Genomic DNA, 16,415 nt, shown 5'->3' with positions numbered 1-16,415 from the left:
TCTTCTTTCTTATGAATAGCATGGCGACATCAAAACGTTGTGCAAAACTCTTATCGCTATTTTTTATTCTAAATGTCTGTCCAAATTCAATCTCATTTTTCTCTATCGGTTAAAATATCCAGCACTTTTCTTAGCTATCAGTAAAATTTCCAAATCTGAGATTCCAGCAATCAGTAAGGATTTCTTAGCTGAGTTTTGCAAATTCTCAGGTATCATTTTGTCCCCATCCAGATGACTCTCTCAATACAGCATGCAATAAAAAAAAAAATAATTTTTGGTCTGGTAAGTTTCCAATGACTAAAACAATATTTCCCTTAAGGTAGCTTTAGAAACCCAAATACAGCATCATTTACTTTCTACAAAATATCGGTGCATTTTTTTAACCGTGAAACAAAAGAGCACTTTGTTTTAATAGCCAATTAATGTATCAGTCAATTCGAAGCGAGATCATCCCCCCCCCCCCCCCCTCGGGAAACCCCCGGGCATTTGACTGCTACTGAGGCCCAGATAGTGGGGAATTTGATCGAGCTGAAGCCCGGATGATGGGGCATTTGACCGTTGACAAAATGTGTCATAACTATAAAACGCTAGCGAGCTCAAGTGCGCGAAGTTAGTATTTGGTTACGTTAATGTAAAGTACATAGTTTCAATGTATCTATCCTTTCTTATTAAAATTGGCTGTTAAATAGGGCATAAGTGCCCGTTTACATGCGTTTAAACCAAGTGTTAACGAGAAGGTAATTGGTAATTAGCGAATTCACTCGTATTCGTAGGCAAAACGACCTTATTCAACGAGAAAACCAACTCACAATGACATTTCAGCCCCGACCGATGGGGAATTTGGCTGTGCAACTGGCCCACATAGTGGGGAATTTGATCAAACATTTTGAAAAAAGTCAAATGCCCGGGGGTTTGCCGGGGGGGGGGGGGATGATCTCGCTTGGAATTGACTGATACATAAGCTCTGTTTGGCTCATTCATAACAGTAGCTAATGTTCACGAGATGTTTAAGCACTAAAGAACCAGGTCTTCTAAGAAAACACGACGTTGCGTTGTGCTTTTGACTACGCCAGGAGTTCTAAACATATGTCAAACTATTGTATTAGTTAACAGAGTCGCTAGTAGCTGCACGTTTTGGCATATTCATTTGCTTACAAACACAGACTGGTTACTAGACGGTCTCGCAAGTCTCTAAGTAAACAACAAAGCTTTCGTAGACTTGATTTTGATATCCAAATAGTAAAAAGACATTCGTTCACTCGCGAGAAAATTTTATCTTGATTAAATTAAAGTGAATGTGAGAAATTGCAACTCAACGCGCACAAGCCGAAACTAACCATGTCGTACGTTGATCATGATTCAAATTGGAAACTTGCATCTACCTGTGAGCTCGCCTCGGTAAGAATACCTATATTACCGTATTTTCTCGATTAAACGCCGGGCCCAGAATAAACGCCGGGTTTCCAAGCTATATTTGAAAATAAACCCCTTAAACATTTATTCAAGGTTAAATATGTTTTGGAAATAATGTCTACATATACGGCTGTCAAAAATAATGAATAAAAATCATTTCATAGAAATAAACTGCTGGAATCAAATAAACGCTGGCTCTATCGGGCCAAGTTTGCAATAAACGCCGAGGGCGTTTAATCGAGAAAATACGATAAGTCGTTCTCCTTGAAAGCAGGTTCAAACCAACCAAAATAGATTTCAATCCTCTGAGGCATTTCCAAAAACCTGCGCGCGACGATAAACACTACTTGTTGAAACTATACTGAAAGAACGGCTTTGCAGAAATTCCCTTTAAGTTTAAAAAACCGTCTGAATAGAAAAACACATACAGGTCCCTATTAGCCTTAGGTTATAAAACCTGTCAATCGCTGCAGTAGATGAATATGAATTCTCAGACTTAAAGCAACGAAAATTACAAGCGGCACTTTCTTCGGTAAGCCAAATGCTTGTTCGTTAGATGTTACTACTGGGTAATATTATCACGACTTTTTATCTCCGTGACAAGGCTGGAATTTCCCATATGTATTTGAAAAGAAGACAAAATTCGCCCGCTATTTTACCCGATCAGCCCGGTTACCGGGCTCAGTAGTAGTAGTAGTAGTACTAGTACTTTATTTAAACACATGTCACCAATGATCCTGGGGCTCGTTTAAAAGTGAACGTGTATTCTAAAAATTACAATGTAAAAAATTTAAATATGATTATCTATTCAATAAAAATACAAAAATTAGACTATAAAATTTAAAATTTAAAAACTAGACTATAAAAATTTAAAAACTACGTAGACAATACAATTTAAAAATGTAAACTAATCGATACAAAGATTACAGCAGCAGTTGGCCTCAGTGGTCAGGTTAACATTGTTCAGTAAATTTTTAAAAATTCTAAGAGAGGACGCTCCTCTTATATTGTCAGGTAGGTTGTTCCATAAACGTGAAGTTATGTAGCGATAAGATTTATGTAAAACTTTGATTTAAAAGCAGGCTGATTAAGCTTACAATAGCCTCTTAGATCATAATTGCTAGAACGCAATGAGAACAATTCCTTGATGTAGCTTGGCCCCGTAATAAATAAAGATTTATAAAGGAGGATTAGGGCTTGCGTGTATCTTCGATGCTCCAGGGACTTAATGTTTACCATCTTAAGTAGATCGCCATATGGAGTTGTCTTGGGCAGATTCATTAGTGTTCTGATAGCAAACTGATTAGTAAATTCTAGCTTGTTAGAAAGTCCAGATGAAAGTCCCACTAAAAAAGGTGCGCAGTATTCCAAATGTGGTAAGATGAAGGCCTTGTAAATATTGATCATCACATCAGCAGGTATAAACTTTCGTACCCTCCTAAGAGCAGCAACTTTAGCATTGACTTTATCACATACAGACTTAACATGGGCCTCATAGGAGAGGTCCTATATATGAAAAGCACAAAAGGGTTTTAAGGAGGAGAACTTGAACATAATTGTTGTATATGATCTCTCGTAAATTGGCATCTTGATATATGTTATTTGGCTTTTGATATAAATAACTGGTTTGCTCTTGCTGACCTTCCTAGTGCACGATACGCACTCAGCTTTCTTGTCCCGAGACCCGTCTGCTTAGCCCAAAGATAATGAGGACGAGTTTGGGCGCGAAATGTAAGGATGAAAGAAGACACGGTGGTCGGTTGCTAGGGCTTTTGCCGCCGCGCCTTCCAAAACTGAGTTTTAGGCCATAGACAGAAGTAGAATGCGTCGAATGTAACGAAACTTGGTAGGAAAGTAGGGTGATAAATTACCTATTTGTTGGTGTTTATTTCATCCCATTTGACTGATCGTATATGATGTCCGAATTTGGCATCAGAAAAAAATTCAGGAAAGAAATGGTTAAACTTTGATGTTAGTTTTCTTCATAGACATCTATTTTAAAAAGAATTTTTCAAGTCGATTATGCTTAATTTGTTTCCTTTTTGGAGATTGAGGGAAGGTTCTTAAATTCAAATAGTATTAAATTTAACCAAGACAAATTTCTGCGAGTACTAAATTTAGCGATTTTTGCCCAACTCGCTAAAATCGCTAAATATAGTAGCCGTTAACAATAGTAGCCTTAAGGTAGCTCTTAAAAGATTACGTCTAGTTCTTTATTTCACAATAATTATTGTTCCGATAAACTCACACCCCCACCATCGTACAAGGGGGGGGGGGGGGTGGATGGAACCCCTCCCCGGAGTTTTCGTTATATTAAGGCAGAGCGAAAATATTTTTCACTGAAAAGAAAGCCCTTAGCTTACTCTACAAGATGACATAATTTTAATTGGCTGTGACGTCATATGACGTCACGTGACGTCATAAGAGCCGCCATCTTGGATCCGCCATCTTGGATTTCAACATTTTCTTAGAAAGTCACAAAATAACGGAAGTTGATGCAAAATCAAGCCAGAATGCTTAGGGAATGTAAAAATAAACAAATTTTGCACTTCTGTTTAAAAAAACTGGAAAAAATCAAGAAAAATGTTAAAAATGACGATTTTTGGCAAGACCTGCCTGTATTTATGACGTTGCCATGGCAACGTCAAATACCATGGAGACATGGTTGACATATCAAAATTTCCGCAAAGGATGAATGAACAGCTACTGAAAGTTTCAGCATTGTAGAGTTAATCGTTTTTTCAAAATTTGGGAAAAACCTTATGGGGGGGGGGGTGGCATCCACCCCCCCCCCCCCCCCCTTGTACGTCCGAGGGTTAATAGAAACACAAACCTCCTCTTCACAAACCACTTTTTTTACAGCCAAAAACTGTTTAATGTTTAGGGTCAGTGCTAAGGTCTATTTAGTTTTTTTTTTGTACACCATGTATACCGTGTGCAATTACAATAGTAAATTCGAATAGTATTTAATGACAGCATATAAGTGTAAATCAACAAGACACCTATAATTATTACCTATATTATAATACCGCTTTAAATGCATTGTGTAAATTGTGATTTTTTGTGTGCATTTTTAGCGTCACATTTCAAGTTCAATAAATACGGTTTATCATCAAAAATTGCTTAGACTTCGTCGATAATTTTAACTCTAAAATGTCACCTTGACATTAACCGTTTTCTTTAACAAATTAACATAGTGTTAAAGGTCTCGTAAATTACTTATTCAATACCATTCGAGTCCACGAATTCAACGAATAAGTACTTAACTGTTTTCCAGACAATAATCTTGTACTCGCCACAACATTTTAAGTTCTTTTGCATCGTGGTCACTTCCATAAATCTCCATGCAGATTCGCCATATCAACTGTAACTTTCACAAACATAATATCATCCCGGATATAACCTCCTTCTCGGAGCCCAGATTGAGGAATAAATGTCGGGCAGCCAGACGCTATGTTCATGTCTGATGTAGGCCTTTTGAAACTTGAGCTGTGAGGTTCAGGCCGAAATGCATCATACGTGTCTCTGATCCCGTCTTGGTCAATAAGTCTAAAATGAACCTTTTGGATGAAAGGCCAGGGCAATAAGGCATCGTATTCACCCCTCATGATTACAAAGAACATTGACATGTGTGTTCCTTTGCGACCCTTCTCCTGGCGCCGTCCCCCCGCTCGGTGCCTCCCCTCCCGGCGGGCCGCCCCCCCCCCTGTCCCCTCGCGCCGCCCGTCCCCTCCCCCGCCCCCTCCCTCTCTCTCCCTCCTCCCTCCCACGCTCTCCCGGTCGCCCCCCCCCCCCCCCCCCTCCGGCCCCCCCCCCGGCCCCCCCCCCCCCCCCCCCCCGCCGCTCTCCTCTCCTCCCCTCTCGCCCCCCCCGGCCCCTCCCCCCCCCCCCCCTCCTCCCCCCCCCTCTCCCCCCCCATCCACTGTCCTGTCCCTCTCCACTCCAGTCTTGTCGCTCGCCTCCATCATCTGTGTTCTCTCCTCTACCGTACTAGCCCCGAGGCCCCCCTGGTCATCGTTCTTTTTCATCAATACCATCCCCATTGGGATATAGACGGGCACATACTTTGTAGCCAAACCGTCCAACGTAGAACGGTGGACTATAAATCGATGGTGTCCTGCCAGATACGGACTCTTGAAATCGTCGGCTGTAATGGTCGATTTTCCAAACGTAAGTTCCATTATATGAGGTAGCCTCCAGCATCTGGATCTGTAGGTCTTGTTCGGAGAGTTGAATTTCATGTAACGCCAATTGATGCTCTGTTCTGTCTAAGCGTCGTTCGCAGCCTTGGGTGGAAGCAGAAATTGTCCTTCGCTCGGCACCATTTGCTGTAAGACCGTTTACTTTCAGACTCGCCAGCTCACTTTGTAAGCTATTTACCATAGCCTCCTGTTGTCTCAACGTATTCACTATTTCCTCCATTTGACAAGAGACAGCATCCCCATTTGCTTCACTTCTGGTAGCTTGTAAATCATGAAGTAGCTTCTCTGTATCTCTTCTTTGCTCACTTAGTGAATTTTCTATGATGGATATTTTGGTTCTCTGTGTTTGAATGTTTATTCGGGAAGCTACAAGTTCTTCGTTTTGGTTGCGGAACTGCTGCTCCAACGCACTGTTCTCGGTTTCCAGACGAGACACCTTGTCTTCCAATGCTCTGTTCTTGGCGTGGTATTCACGAGCTGATTGGTTCATCAGATTTAAATGTGCTTTTAAACTGTCCTTGTTGTGCTGGTCAAGCGTATCCCTCTTTCCCTGTGAAACAGCAAAAAGCAAATTAAACTGAATTTACGGAATTTAATTTAAAAGTGCAAATCTAAAGGAAGTGGTTACAAAATCGTTTGAAAATAACGCCTTTCTTAAGCGATTAGGAGTAATTTACCTATGTTTAACTACTGTTTCGTGGCATAAACCGACTGTAATAGTCTTACTTCCCCTGGACGGCATGATAGTACTTTGCGAGGTTACCCTGTCAGTATTTGGCTATCCATATATAATAGTGGGCGGAGAGGGGCACTATGGTAAGTAAATACCTTTCCCAACGAAGGGACGCAACGACCCGGCGTCTTACGCACAAACCCGTAGGTTACCGCGGCCAAACTTAGGAGTTATTAGCCATGACCAATCATTAAAATTCATTTTTAGCGTCAATTCAGAATATTGCTTACTTTGAAATCACAGCCGTGAAGAGTGAAAGGGCATAAGACCTCCGCCTTGGGACATTCTGTTGTCACGTGCTCTTCCATCATATCACGTGGTATGGCCTCTTTTCCACAGCATAAGAAACAGTCGATGGGAAATTTGAGACAGACTCCTAAATGCTCCTAATTAAAAAAGCACAACTTTATTTTATTATAAATTTTCTTTTATTACCTAATCTTTGTCGAAACTGAAACTGAAATGATTAGAAAATATTACACTATATTGGGTATCTTAGTTAGAAACTGAAGTATTGAGTCAACGTTTTTCCCTGCTATAGATAGAAATTTGCACTGTCATTAGATAAACATTAAGATCAATTTTATGTTAAATGTAACTTTTCCATCTTTGATCTACATCTACATCTACATATAATTAGGTCGGTAAAAATCTTAAGATATCACACCAACCGTTAAAAACTAAAATGAATGTTAAAAATGTTAAAAACTAAATAAAACTAATACAATAAAATATTAAAAACTATTGGTTAGTTGGTTAGTTTTTTTTTCTTTGAGGAATTTCCTAGCTCATCGTCCCCGTAGACGAATAATTCTCAGAAGGATTAATAAAGCAAGTTAAAAAAAGCGGGGAAATCGTTATAAAGGAGTTATTACTAATTAATTAGAGGGTCGTGTTGATAGGTGAGAAATGAAGCGTTTTTAGCTGGTTGCAATCTGAGATGTGTAAAATTACTAATAGCTGATAAATCACTGAAAACCTAACCGATAATTAAGATTTCAGCACATTCATACAGACCCTCTAATAACATGTAAAATTCCAACCTACTTCATACCAAGCCAACAACTATAAAGGCAACCTCTTCTTACCTTCATGTAACTTTGAGGAGTTTCCTCTCCACAGTATGTACATGAAATTTCCCTGTTTATGCAATCATTCGTTCTATGCTGTTCAACATGCCTTCTTTCTACAGTTTGACCGCACGCAAGACACTGGACATCTCCAAACTGACAACTGCTTTCATGTGCCTGGTGAACAGAATGTTTGGGATTAAGTTAAAATTAAAGAAAACGAATTTGAGGCAATATATTAGTGGAGTCACAAGGGTTAATATACTGTCCCTGTTTGTGGTTCATTGTCATATATACTATTCCGTTTAAGGGTCGTGATTAGTCTGGTCTAAAACAAAATGTCGAAGTGCGACGTTTAATTTCTTCTGCATACCTGTACGTACAAATTAACGTTGATAAATCAAGAATCCGTTATCCTAAATGCGGCCTTATCCATACTAACTTTATTCAGGTAAACTAGAAGAATACAGACTGAAACTGCATATCTCACTGGCTCTCTTGTTTTTGTTATTTTTTTTTTAACTTTCCTTTTACTTATATGCTGGCGAGCATAACACGTTCCGCGTAGCACAGTAGTGCTATTTATAGGTATTTACTTCATGGGAGACGGGTGAATTCCGTTACGCCGGAAATATAAATTTCTGAAAATGCTACAAAATTTACATATCCGGCACTGGTTACCTGCAACCGGGAATAAGGAAAAAGCACGACGTAACGGAAAGATGTTTATGACGCAGATCAAGGCAAATGAGGTCATGGAGAGGTCAAACACACGCACGTCGGGATCAGATAATGATAACAACTGCCGCTATTTATCAATGATTGTCGCAAACTTCGAAGAGTTTTCAACTTTTTTAATCCAATCAAGACGCAGCACCAAGCGCTAACAATCTCTGCAATCCCAAGTACGTACACCACAAGGTTTCAAGCTAGAATGGGGCAATGAAGTTACGTCACGTTACCAACATCCGGTAATAAAACTGAAGGGACCTGTCCCTTAACTGGTGCTTGCTAATTGTTACCCCGACATTTACTCCAGTTTATTTTTTTATCTTATTTATTTACAATTTGTTGTATCGGGGGGTGTTTCGACTTCCCTTTACAAAAGTAGATTATTAGCCCTTGAAATTTCCCTACACTCTCTAACAGTTACCTTAAGGTATCTCAATTCTCCATTCCAATCACAGCTTCTCTTTTTGTATCGACAGGAACATTTTAAATCAAGTACTTCCCTTTCACAACATTTGTCGCGAAACGAGCCATCTTGCGAAATTATCTCTCCGTCTAATGGGCATCTCAAGCATGTTGGTCTAGAAGAAAAATTCAAATGACAGAGTCAGCACATTTCGATACCTCTGTTTCTACTACGTTTTGATATTGAGATAGTCTTTCACGTTTCATTGCTTCTTTCGTTTTTAAAACTTCGTTTATATAAAAATGCAATTGTTTAAAAATAATTTGGCGTGGTACCTGCTTGTGGTTTACAAGCATAGAAATTTTATGCCAAAAGCAGCCTAGCATACATACGCATTCCTTGATACATGTTTCGTTATCTTTCACTTTCATATCGCTTCTAGAACTTGAATTTTGTTTTGAAAACAATTTACAACTTCCTAAAGTTCATCCACGGACTAATACCGGTACTTTATTATACTACTTTTAAGTTAAAACGATATATTTAGTAATTCGATTGGGTTTGAGTCTCATTTAAGAAAGCCATTTTCAGCAATGTTCAAAACTACATAAACAATTGAGCTCGAACAAAATCTCGATAACAGAGACAGTGAAACACCAAAGAACAAGGATGTTTAAGACTAATGGAAATTACCGACGGCGAACTTGGTATTTGGCTGTGAATTTAACAACATCGGACATAGCTCCTTTAGCTGTAAAACGTTACTCTAAAATAAGACTAAAATTATTACTATTATAATACCAGACCTGATCGATGCATCTTATGTAAATACCTGAGTAGAGGATCCAAGCAATTTCTGCAGAATCTGTGTCCACAAGACGTCTGCCATGGCTCGATGAAAACATTTTTGCAGATTGGGCAAGCTAATCGTTCGTCTAGTCGATCGACGAACTTTACGGCATCGGACTTGGTGCGAACTGCTACACACATGGTCAATAATTATTAGATCGACACTTCCGTGTGTTTATAATTTATAGCTGTTCGGTTGTATTCTTAGAAAGTGCAGTCAGTCACGTCACAACATACGGGAAAATACCTGTTTTAAATTCAATAACAAACAAAAACTTTTGCTTCCTCCCACGTTTTTTAACTTCAAATCTCAATAGTTTGATGTTTTTAAACAAGATGCTCATATAAATGAACATATCGTTATTTTTTCATCTACTGCATTGTGCAGGTTCGTTGAACAAAAATTAAGTTACGTTCCAAAATTTAAATTTAAGTGATTCGTTACACTTTACCGCCGAACAAGCAATATTGTTATAGCTGATTAAAAAATCCAGAGGTAAATACGGAAGCAAAAGGCAAGAAAAGAAAATTATAACATTTCTTCAGATTAAAACAAGAACAGTACAAAGGGGGAACATGTGTGTTAGTTCAAGACGATTTCCCCCACGGTACTTTCCCCCGAAAAAAGGTACGTGTCATCAGTCACATTTCATACCCTTGACATCCGAGAAGCCTCTTTGTAAGACGTAAAGACAAACATGAAGGGGTTTTCAGCGTGCCCTTTTCCCTGCCAAATTTTAAAAGTGAACATTAAATTACCTTTTAAGCAATAAATATACAGTTTTACCAGAATCTAATACTGATAATACAACTTACGCTCTGTTTTTAGTCACAGTCAGAAATGAAAGGTCACTAAAAATATGCTTAACAAAGCATTACGAAATGAAAAGGGGAATCCCCTAGAATGACTTTAAAAGAAAGAAGTTTACATCGAGTTGTTTGAATACTGATCAAATATTTTCTTCTCTAAGTAATTTCTCAGTGGCCATGAGCGCATAGAACTGTATTTCCCTTACCAAACTGTTTAGATGCAAGAGGAAACTGCAAGTTGGAAAAAACCTAAGCCGCGTGTTAAAACTGAAAAGAGGGTTTGTCATCTCGTAAAAGTGACTTAATACCGTATCAGCAACGTTCCTGCTTCGAAGCATAATGCTTATATAAAAAAATATTATCTGCTCACCTGTAACGATAAAAAAAACATAAAGTTATTACCAGACTAAATGAATTTTTAACCAATGTAAGGGACCATTCATTTTTTAGAAGGAGGGGAGGGCCGGAGGAATCTTGGGGGGGGGGGGGGGTCACTTATTTTTTTACAGTGGCAAAAGGGGAGGGTCATCGTTATTTTCGTTTTTGAAAAGGGGGGTCGCGTAGAAAAAACACTGCATTTTAATCCAAATCAAAATCTTTTATTTTCAATAAATATTAAGTGATATAAAATGTGACAGGCCAAGCACGACTCCCGCTGGTTGCTTCAGTCTGTTAACGGAGGATTTGATTAACGCTCTATATTTGATTTGATTTGATTAACGCTTTCAGTGATGATCTTTATGCCATTGTGTTTGCTAGCTCTGTGGCATATTTCGTTAGGTTTATCGGCTCATGTTTGTTGAAAGATTCTTAAAGATGAATTACAGTCCGTACTGCGCAATCTCGGCTGCAATGTTTATGTGAGCCTCACAAACAAAGCAAAACTAAAAATTACGTGACAAACTTGCCTGTTTCTTCATTAATAACGCCAGATATCCTTGCAGAACAAATAATAACAAGTAGAAGAACCTTGACGCTATTTCAAACCGACGTTTCAGCTCATCGGAAATTCTTGAACGAAGCGAACTGTAATGGCGGACTAAAAACACTTCATGTATGCTGTCAACGAAGTGCAACGTTTTAACGAATTCAAAACAAAAACGAAAACAAACCCCGAGTCTGCGCAGTACGGACTGGAAATCAGCTTTAAAAGCCTTTAAAGGAATTAATGTACATTGTAGTCTATATTGTGTATCGGATCAGTGGATTTCTAACTGTCAACTTGTATTCTAAAGTGGCGGTTAAGTCGTAGAATAACGTTTCGTTACCACAGTTGTGAGGGTCTATAAAGATCCGAGTCTTTTGAAGGCGTCTGCAGTCTCTAAACATTGAGAGCAATGGTTTTTTGAGTTGTTTTTGTAAGCTTCCCTTAGTTTGAGTGGTTGTGATTTGCGCTCTGGGAGCTATAAAGGACATAAAACTTTACCTCCATTATTGTTGATCTGTTTTGTTGAGTTACTTGCTTCCACCAAATAAATTCTATGACAGTTTGATTACTTTTTTTTATTATTATTTTTTTATTTTTTTTATTTTTTATTTATTTATTTGCAACACACACACACACACACACACAAAAAAAGCCTATTTACAAATCAATTGATACAGGTACTTACATCACTTACAGAAAAAAAAGGCTACTTACAAAAAGATAACTTACAAAACTTACAGAACAGTACTTACGTAGATTTACAGGATACAGTATATTATTTACATTACTTTCAATAGACTACAATATGTTATTACATCACTTACGTACAAACATTTAATTACAGCAGTTTGACATAACATTGTCTTTTCCCTATATGTACTTACTACTCATAGTCGCCACATACAATTCTAAAAGCTATAACAGATGTTTAAACGGTTATTTATGTTTACACTATATTTATAATTTTAAGATTTACAAAATAAAGGCCCATGTTAGCTGAAAATTTTCTAATGATTTTTTTGCAATTGCGATCTCCCTAAGTATTTGCAATTTGTCTTTTACCCGTAGTAGAAAGCTTTGGAAACAAAGTTCATCTTGTAGACCATTTGTGCAGAAAATGCAATATTTCGCAAGTTGAATAAGGTAATTTAGAGGCTGCCAGTGCGATGTCTTTTCAAAAAAGCCGTACAATATTTTACTTTGATCTAAGCCTATCGTTTCGTGCGTTTTCTCGTACCACCAGCTATGAAAAGTTTTCCAAAAGGAGGTCGTTTTGATGCAAGTAACTAATAAATGGTTCAAGGTTTGTATTTCGTTTTTGCAAAGAGGACAGGTATCGTTTTCTGAGATACCGTCACGATATAAATTCATTTGGGTAGGTAGTATGTTGTGTATAATTTTAAATTGAAACATTATGATTTTTATTTCTTTTGTAATCTTAAAAGGTAGTAAGTAAACTTTCTGAACATTGTTTTCAGTAAAGCCGTGACGCAGAATTTTACTTTGAGAGGTTGGTGGTTTGAAGAGGCTTGTCAAGATAGCAGAATAAATTGAACTTGTGGACAGGGCTGTGTTACCGTTTGTTGAGTTACTCTCGATTTGGAAGCGCTGTTTTATTTTATTTTTCCATGCGTTAGGAATGGCGTCGATGAGACCGTAGAAGGTAGTAAACGGCACATTCAGGTTATATTTGGTTTTAAATTCTGCAAGATCGTAGAAATTACCTTGTTCGTCCAATAGATGATGCATGTAAACAATGTTTTGAGTGAACCAATTTTTATAAAAAATAGGTCACCAAGGGTGACATGAGTCTAATGCCGTATGGCATAGTGATACAGATTGCGCGGTTTTCGTAAGCCGGTTAAAATTGGTTAGAGGTTTGTGTTCGGGAGTTTAATTTAAAATGCTTATAGCAAGCTAGGGGCATCGTGGATGATTATGGATGAAAACGAAACAGTCATAAATGTTATATGCTTCACAAAATTTAAAGTATGAACAGGAGTTGATGTTACTTCTTCCGTATTGTCCGTAAAAGCAGAAACGATTAAACATTTGGACAAGATTGCGTGACGATTTACAAAAAGCATGTTCATTACAACAAGGGTTGAAGAACTTCACATCGTTTTCTTTCAGATTTTTCACCATTTTGATGATGACTCTTGAAACAGATTTTGCAATAAAAGCACTTGAAATAGTGACTGTTACTCCATTGTACTGTAAGCACTTAGTGACAGATTTTCCTAAAAACGGGTGTAAATGCTCACGTCAATATAATGTGACCTTTTGAACGCTGGAAACTAGGCAATTATTATCGAGCTACCATACACAGGAGCGAAGACTGTTTATCATGATGTACAAATTTCGCGAATCATCACTTCCATATCAATGTAACCATTTTATGATTTTTCTAGCTGTAAGAAGAACTTAAGATCTCTGAGAGTCGTAAAAGCATGAAATTCGATTTCAGTGTATGGCAAAGGCCGGGACAGTGTAACACTGCAAAGCGGCCAAACAAACGCATTTTGATTTAGTCGCGTAACTTGATTTACATTTATCCATGTACATCTTTTATTTTTGAAGGTTTTTGTTTGCACTGTAAAGAAAAAGTTGGTCAAAATTCGAATGACTTAAATACAAAAACCGAGGTAAAGTTTTCTATTTTTTAAAACAAAATAAATATTTGGTCGCATTGTGTAAATAAACGCGAGTCGCCGTCGAAATATTTTTTTCTCAAAGACGTCTTGCTTTTTAAGCAAGACGAAAACACAAGTGCTTAACTGAACTGAAAACGAAGATTTATTTTCACAAAAAGCTTACAAATGTCTTAACTGGAAAATTATTTCGTCCTGTTCAAGTGTTGAATAATCGTGACTTGAGAAAGAACTTTTAATTATGCGTGGGAACACGTGTCGCTGATTGGCTGTTTTTAATTGAAACTAATCGTGCGTGTCCGTACGGAGTCCGTTCTTGCAGCTGATAATTGTTTTCTACATTACAGCGAACGATTATCGATCCCGAACCATTCCCTTGGGATTGCTAACAACTTTTTTCATATAACAAAGAGTCTAATGCGCATGCGCAAAGCGCACGCAAGCATTAGACTCAAAAACTGGCTTTTTGTCAATTAAAATGTTGCGGTTGATAACTGCGTTTGAGGTCTCTAGTATGCCGCAACGATCTCTTCTGGCAAATGTTTTATCTAAAGCAAGACTCAAGTTTCGGTTCTTCAGTGGACCTCATCAGATGCTCCTATGTCAAAGTCTCATCGAATGATTTGAAATCAATGATCAATCGATTTGCCGTTTATGTACTTGTCTGCAGGATCGAAAATTCTGGTTTTTAATTGGCTCACGTAAATGGACCAATTGTGTTAATGTAGTTTTGATCCTTGCTTAAGTGTGTTTGTTATTTTTCGCATTTTTGAGCGTTAAAGGTCACTTCTGATGCTAAAGAGTGGTTCTTTCTTAGCCGTGCGAGAGTAGTGTTCCACATAATGAAGAAGGGCTTCAATTCGTGTATATTGCATGGCGTGCGTTTGACTGTAGCATAGATTTTTTTTGCGATCAAAGATAATCTTATGCAACACAGCGGAATGGAGCTCTGTCAAAAAAAGAGGTTTGATGTGAATTTTTTTTGAGGTGCATGTGTGTGTGTGTGTGTGTGGGGGGGGGGGGTCGCAAAATTTAATATTGCACTTTAGGGGAGGGCCTTCCTTTTTTTACAATACTACAGGGGGAGGGCCAAAAAGTTTCAACTGAATACACACAGGGATTCCTCCGGCCCTCCCCCCCCCCCCCCCCCCCCTTCTAAAACATGAATGGTCCCTAAGGCCTGGAATTTCTTCGAGAGAGCAATTTCGGCTTTTTCCGTTTTTACGGGCATTAGGCAGGTCAGGTAGACTTCCAAATAGAAAGGAAAAGCAATTCAGAAAGAAAACAAATCAGAAATTAAAAGAGTGCTTGAATCAAGTTAACTTGCTTTCAAATTGCTAGATAAACAGCTTTCTTTCTTCTAAGAAGATAATAAACGAGACAAGTGTTTCCTGAGCAGTTCACAAATCTTCGCGATGTATTGCCTTTTTCAGGAGTTTGGTTAGTTGGTCAACTGCACGAAGAACGCAAGTCCGCGAGTAAACAGAAAAAGTCGCCTAAAGTGTTTGTAACTCTATGCCATCGCCGTGTTGTATTTGACAAACCGAGCAGCTGAAAACTCTGAATGGAATAACTTCTTGATTCCTGTCTCATTTTATCATAGTTCAGCGCATTTATCGAGCTATAGATGCTAGGGCTTATGCTTTTCTCCCGTGTTCTGATGTCCCTACTTGTCCATGTTCATTTTGTTCCTGCCTGCAAAGCTCTATTCAGCATTCGGTGGAAGTCAATGAAAAAACATATGTATTTCAAAATTTCTTGCGCGTTCCAATAGGTGTCTCACCGACATTATCTTCCCTTGAACTCGAATATCTCGAACTATCCCAGAGAACTGTGTTTGATGTGTAACGCAACAGTCACACACAAATCAAATTCAGTATTTTAATTGTCGCACCTCGTTCCGTCACAACGATTCGATTCAATTAAGTACACTAGTGTGAGTCGCAAATAATTTACTGATTAAGAAAATATTGTCTCTTATCTTCGTCAATATTCTACCCAATATTACGCAAAATGCAATTCTCGCAGAAGCATAGTTCCCGAGAATACTATACAGGGATAACCATATGCATTCTGTCTTGGTGTTTCGTCGTTTCGAGAGCCACATTTTCCGATAATTCTCGTCTTCGAAGTCTCTGATTATTACTATTGGTTAAATATCGAAATATCTTTCTATGTGACCCCTTGAAAACCATATTAGAAAGCACTAATAAAAGCTCAGGAACTACTAGTACTTAAACGAGATCTAACGAGTCTAACCTGATCCGGGCAACGGGAATCAATATTTACATAATATTGCGAAATACGAAAACACTAGAATAACATGACGTCCATTCTCAAAATATCCTCATTATAATATAATCAATCGAGAAAGTACTGGGAGCGACATGGAGGACAAAACTGCTTATTGTCTACCATTTATTCTGAAATGTCAGTTGTCTCTTTGCTTTCAGACAATTTTGTCGTCCTGTTATCGTCTATGCTTCTGGTTTAACACATTCTTTAGGGAGCTTTGTTATTTATTGGGAATAGTGCTGTCTCATTGCTTGCAGAATGATACAGCATGCATGCATGCATGAAACGAATGCCGTTCAATGTCAATGACGTCAATGTGATACGTCATC

General features: G+C 38.2%; 1 protein-coding gene across 1 annotated transcript; it reads right to left on the bottom strand.

Annotated features, from left to right (window-relative positions):
* Nucleotides 1-4,315: 4,315 nt before the first annotated feature.
* On the bottom strand, nt 4,316-9,543 carry LOC144636602 (TNF receptor-associated factor 3-like). Its single transcript, XM_078495814.1, has 6 exons — nt 9,386-9,543; nt 8,572-8,728; nt 7,437-7,595; nt 6,579-6,734; nt 5,442-6,165; nt 4,316-5,056 (listed from the first exon to the last, which is right to left on the bottom strand). The coding sequence occupies exons 1-6, from the start codon at nt 9,541-9,543 to the stop codon at nt 4,740-4,742; spliced, it is 1,671 nt and encodes a 556-aa protein (XP_078351940.1). The 3' UTR covers nt 4,316-4,739.
* Nucleotides 9,544-16,415: the final 6,872 nt, after the last annotated feature.

The sequence above is a fragment of the Oculina patagonica genome, chromosome 13, assembly GCF_052425735.1.
Source record: "Oculina patagonica isolate OP01 chromosome 13, crgOcupat, whole genome shotgun sequence".
Classification (NCBI taxonomy): Eukaryota; Metazoa; Cnidaria; class Anthozoa; order Scleractinia; family Oculinidae; genus Oculina; species Oculina patagonica.
Note: the sequence above shows the minus strand (reverse complement) of the source record. Positions and strands in the feature narration are given on the sequence as shown.

What these genes read in the sequence shown, in the direction of transcription:
- LOC144636602 (XM_078495814.1), bottom strand. Translation starts at nt 9,543, where the DNA reads ATGTGTGTAGCAGTTCGCACCAAGTCCGATGCCGTAAAGTTCGTCGAT. An exon ending in TGCTTGGATCCTCTACTCAG is followed by an intron (nt 8,729 to 9,385) that starts GTATTTACATAA and finishes TTTTTCTTCTAG; the next exon opens with ACCAACATGCTTGAGATGCC. An exon ending in TCCCAATGGGGATGGTATTG is followed by an intron (nt 5,057 to 5,441) that starts ATGAAAAAGAAC and finishes AGGAGAAGGGTC; the next exon opens with GCAAAGGAACACACATGTCA.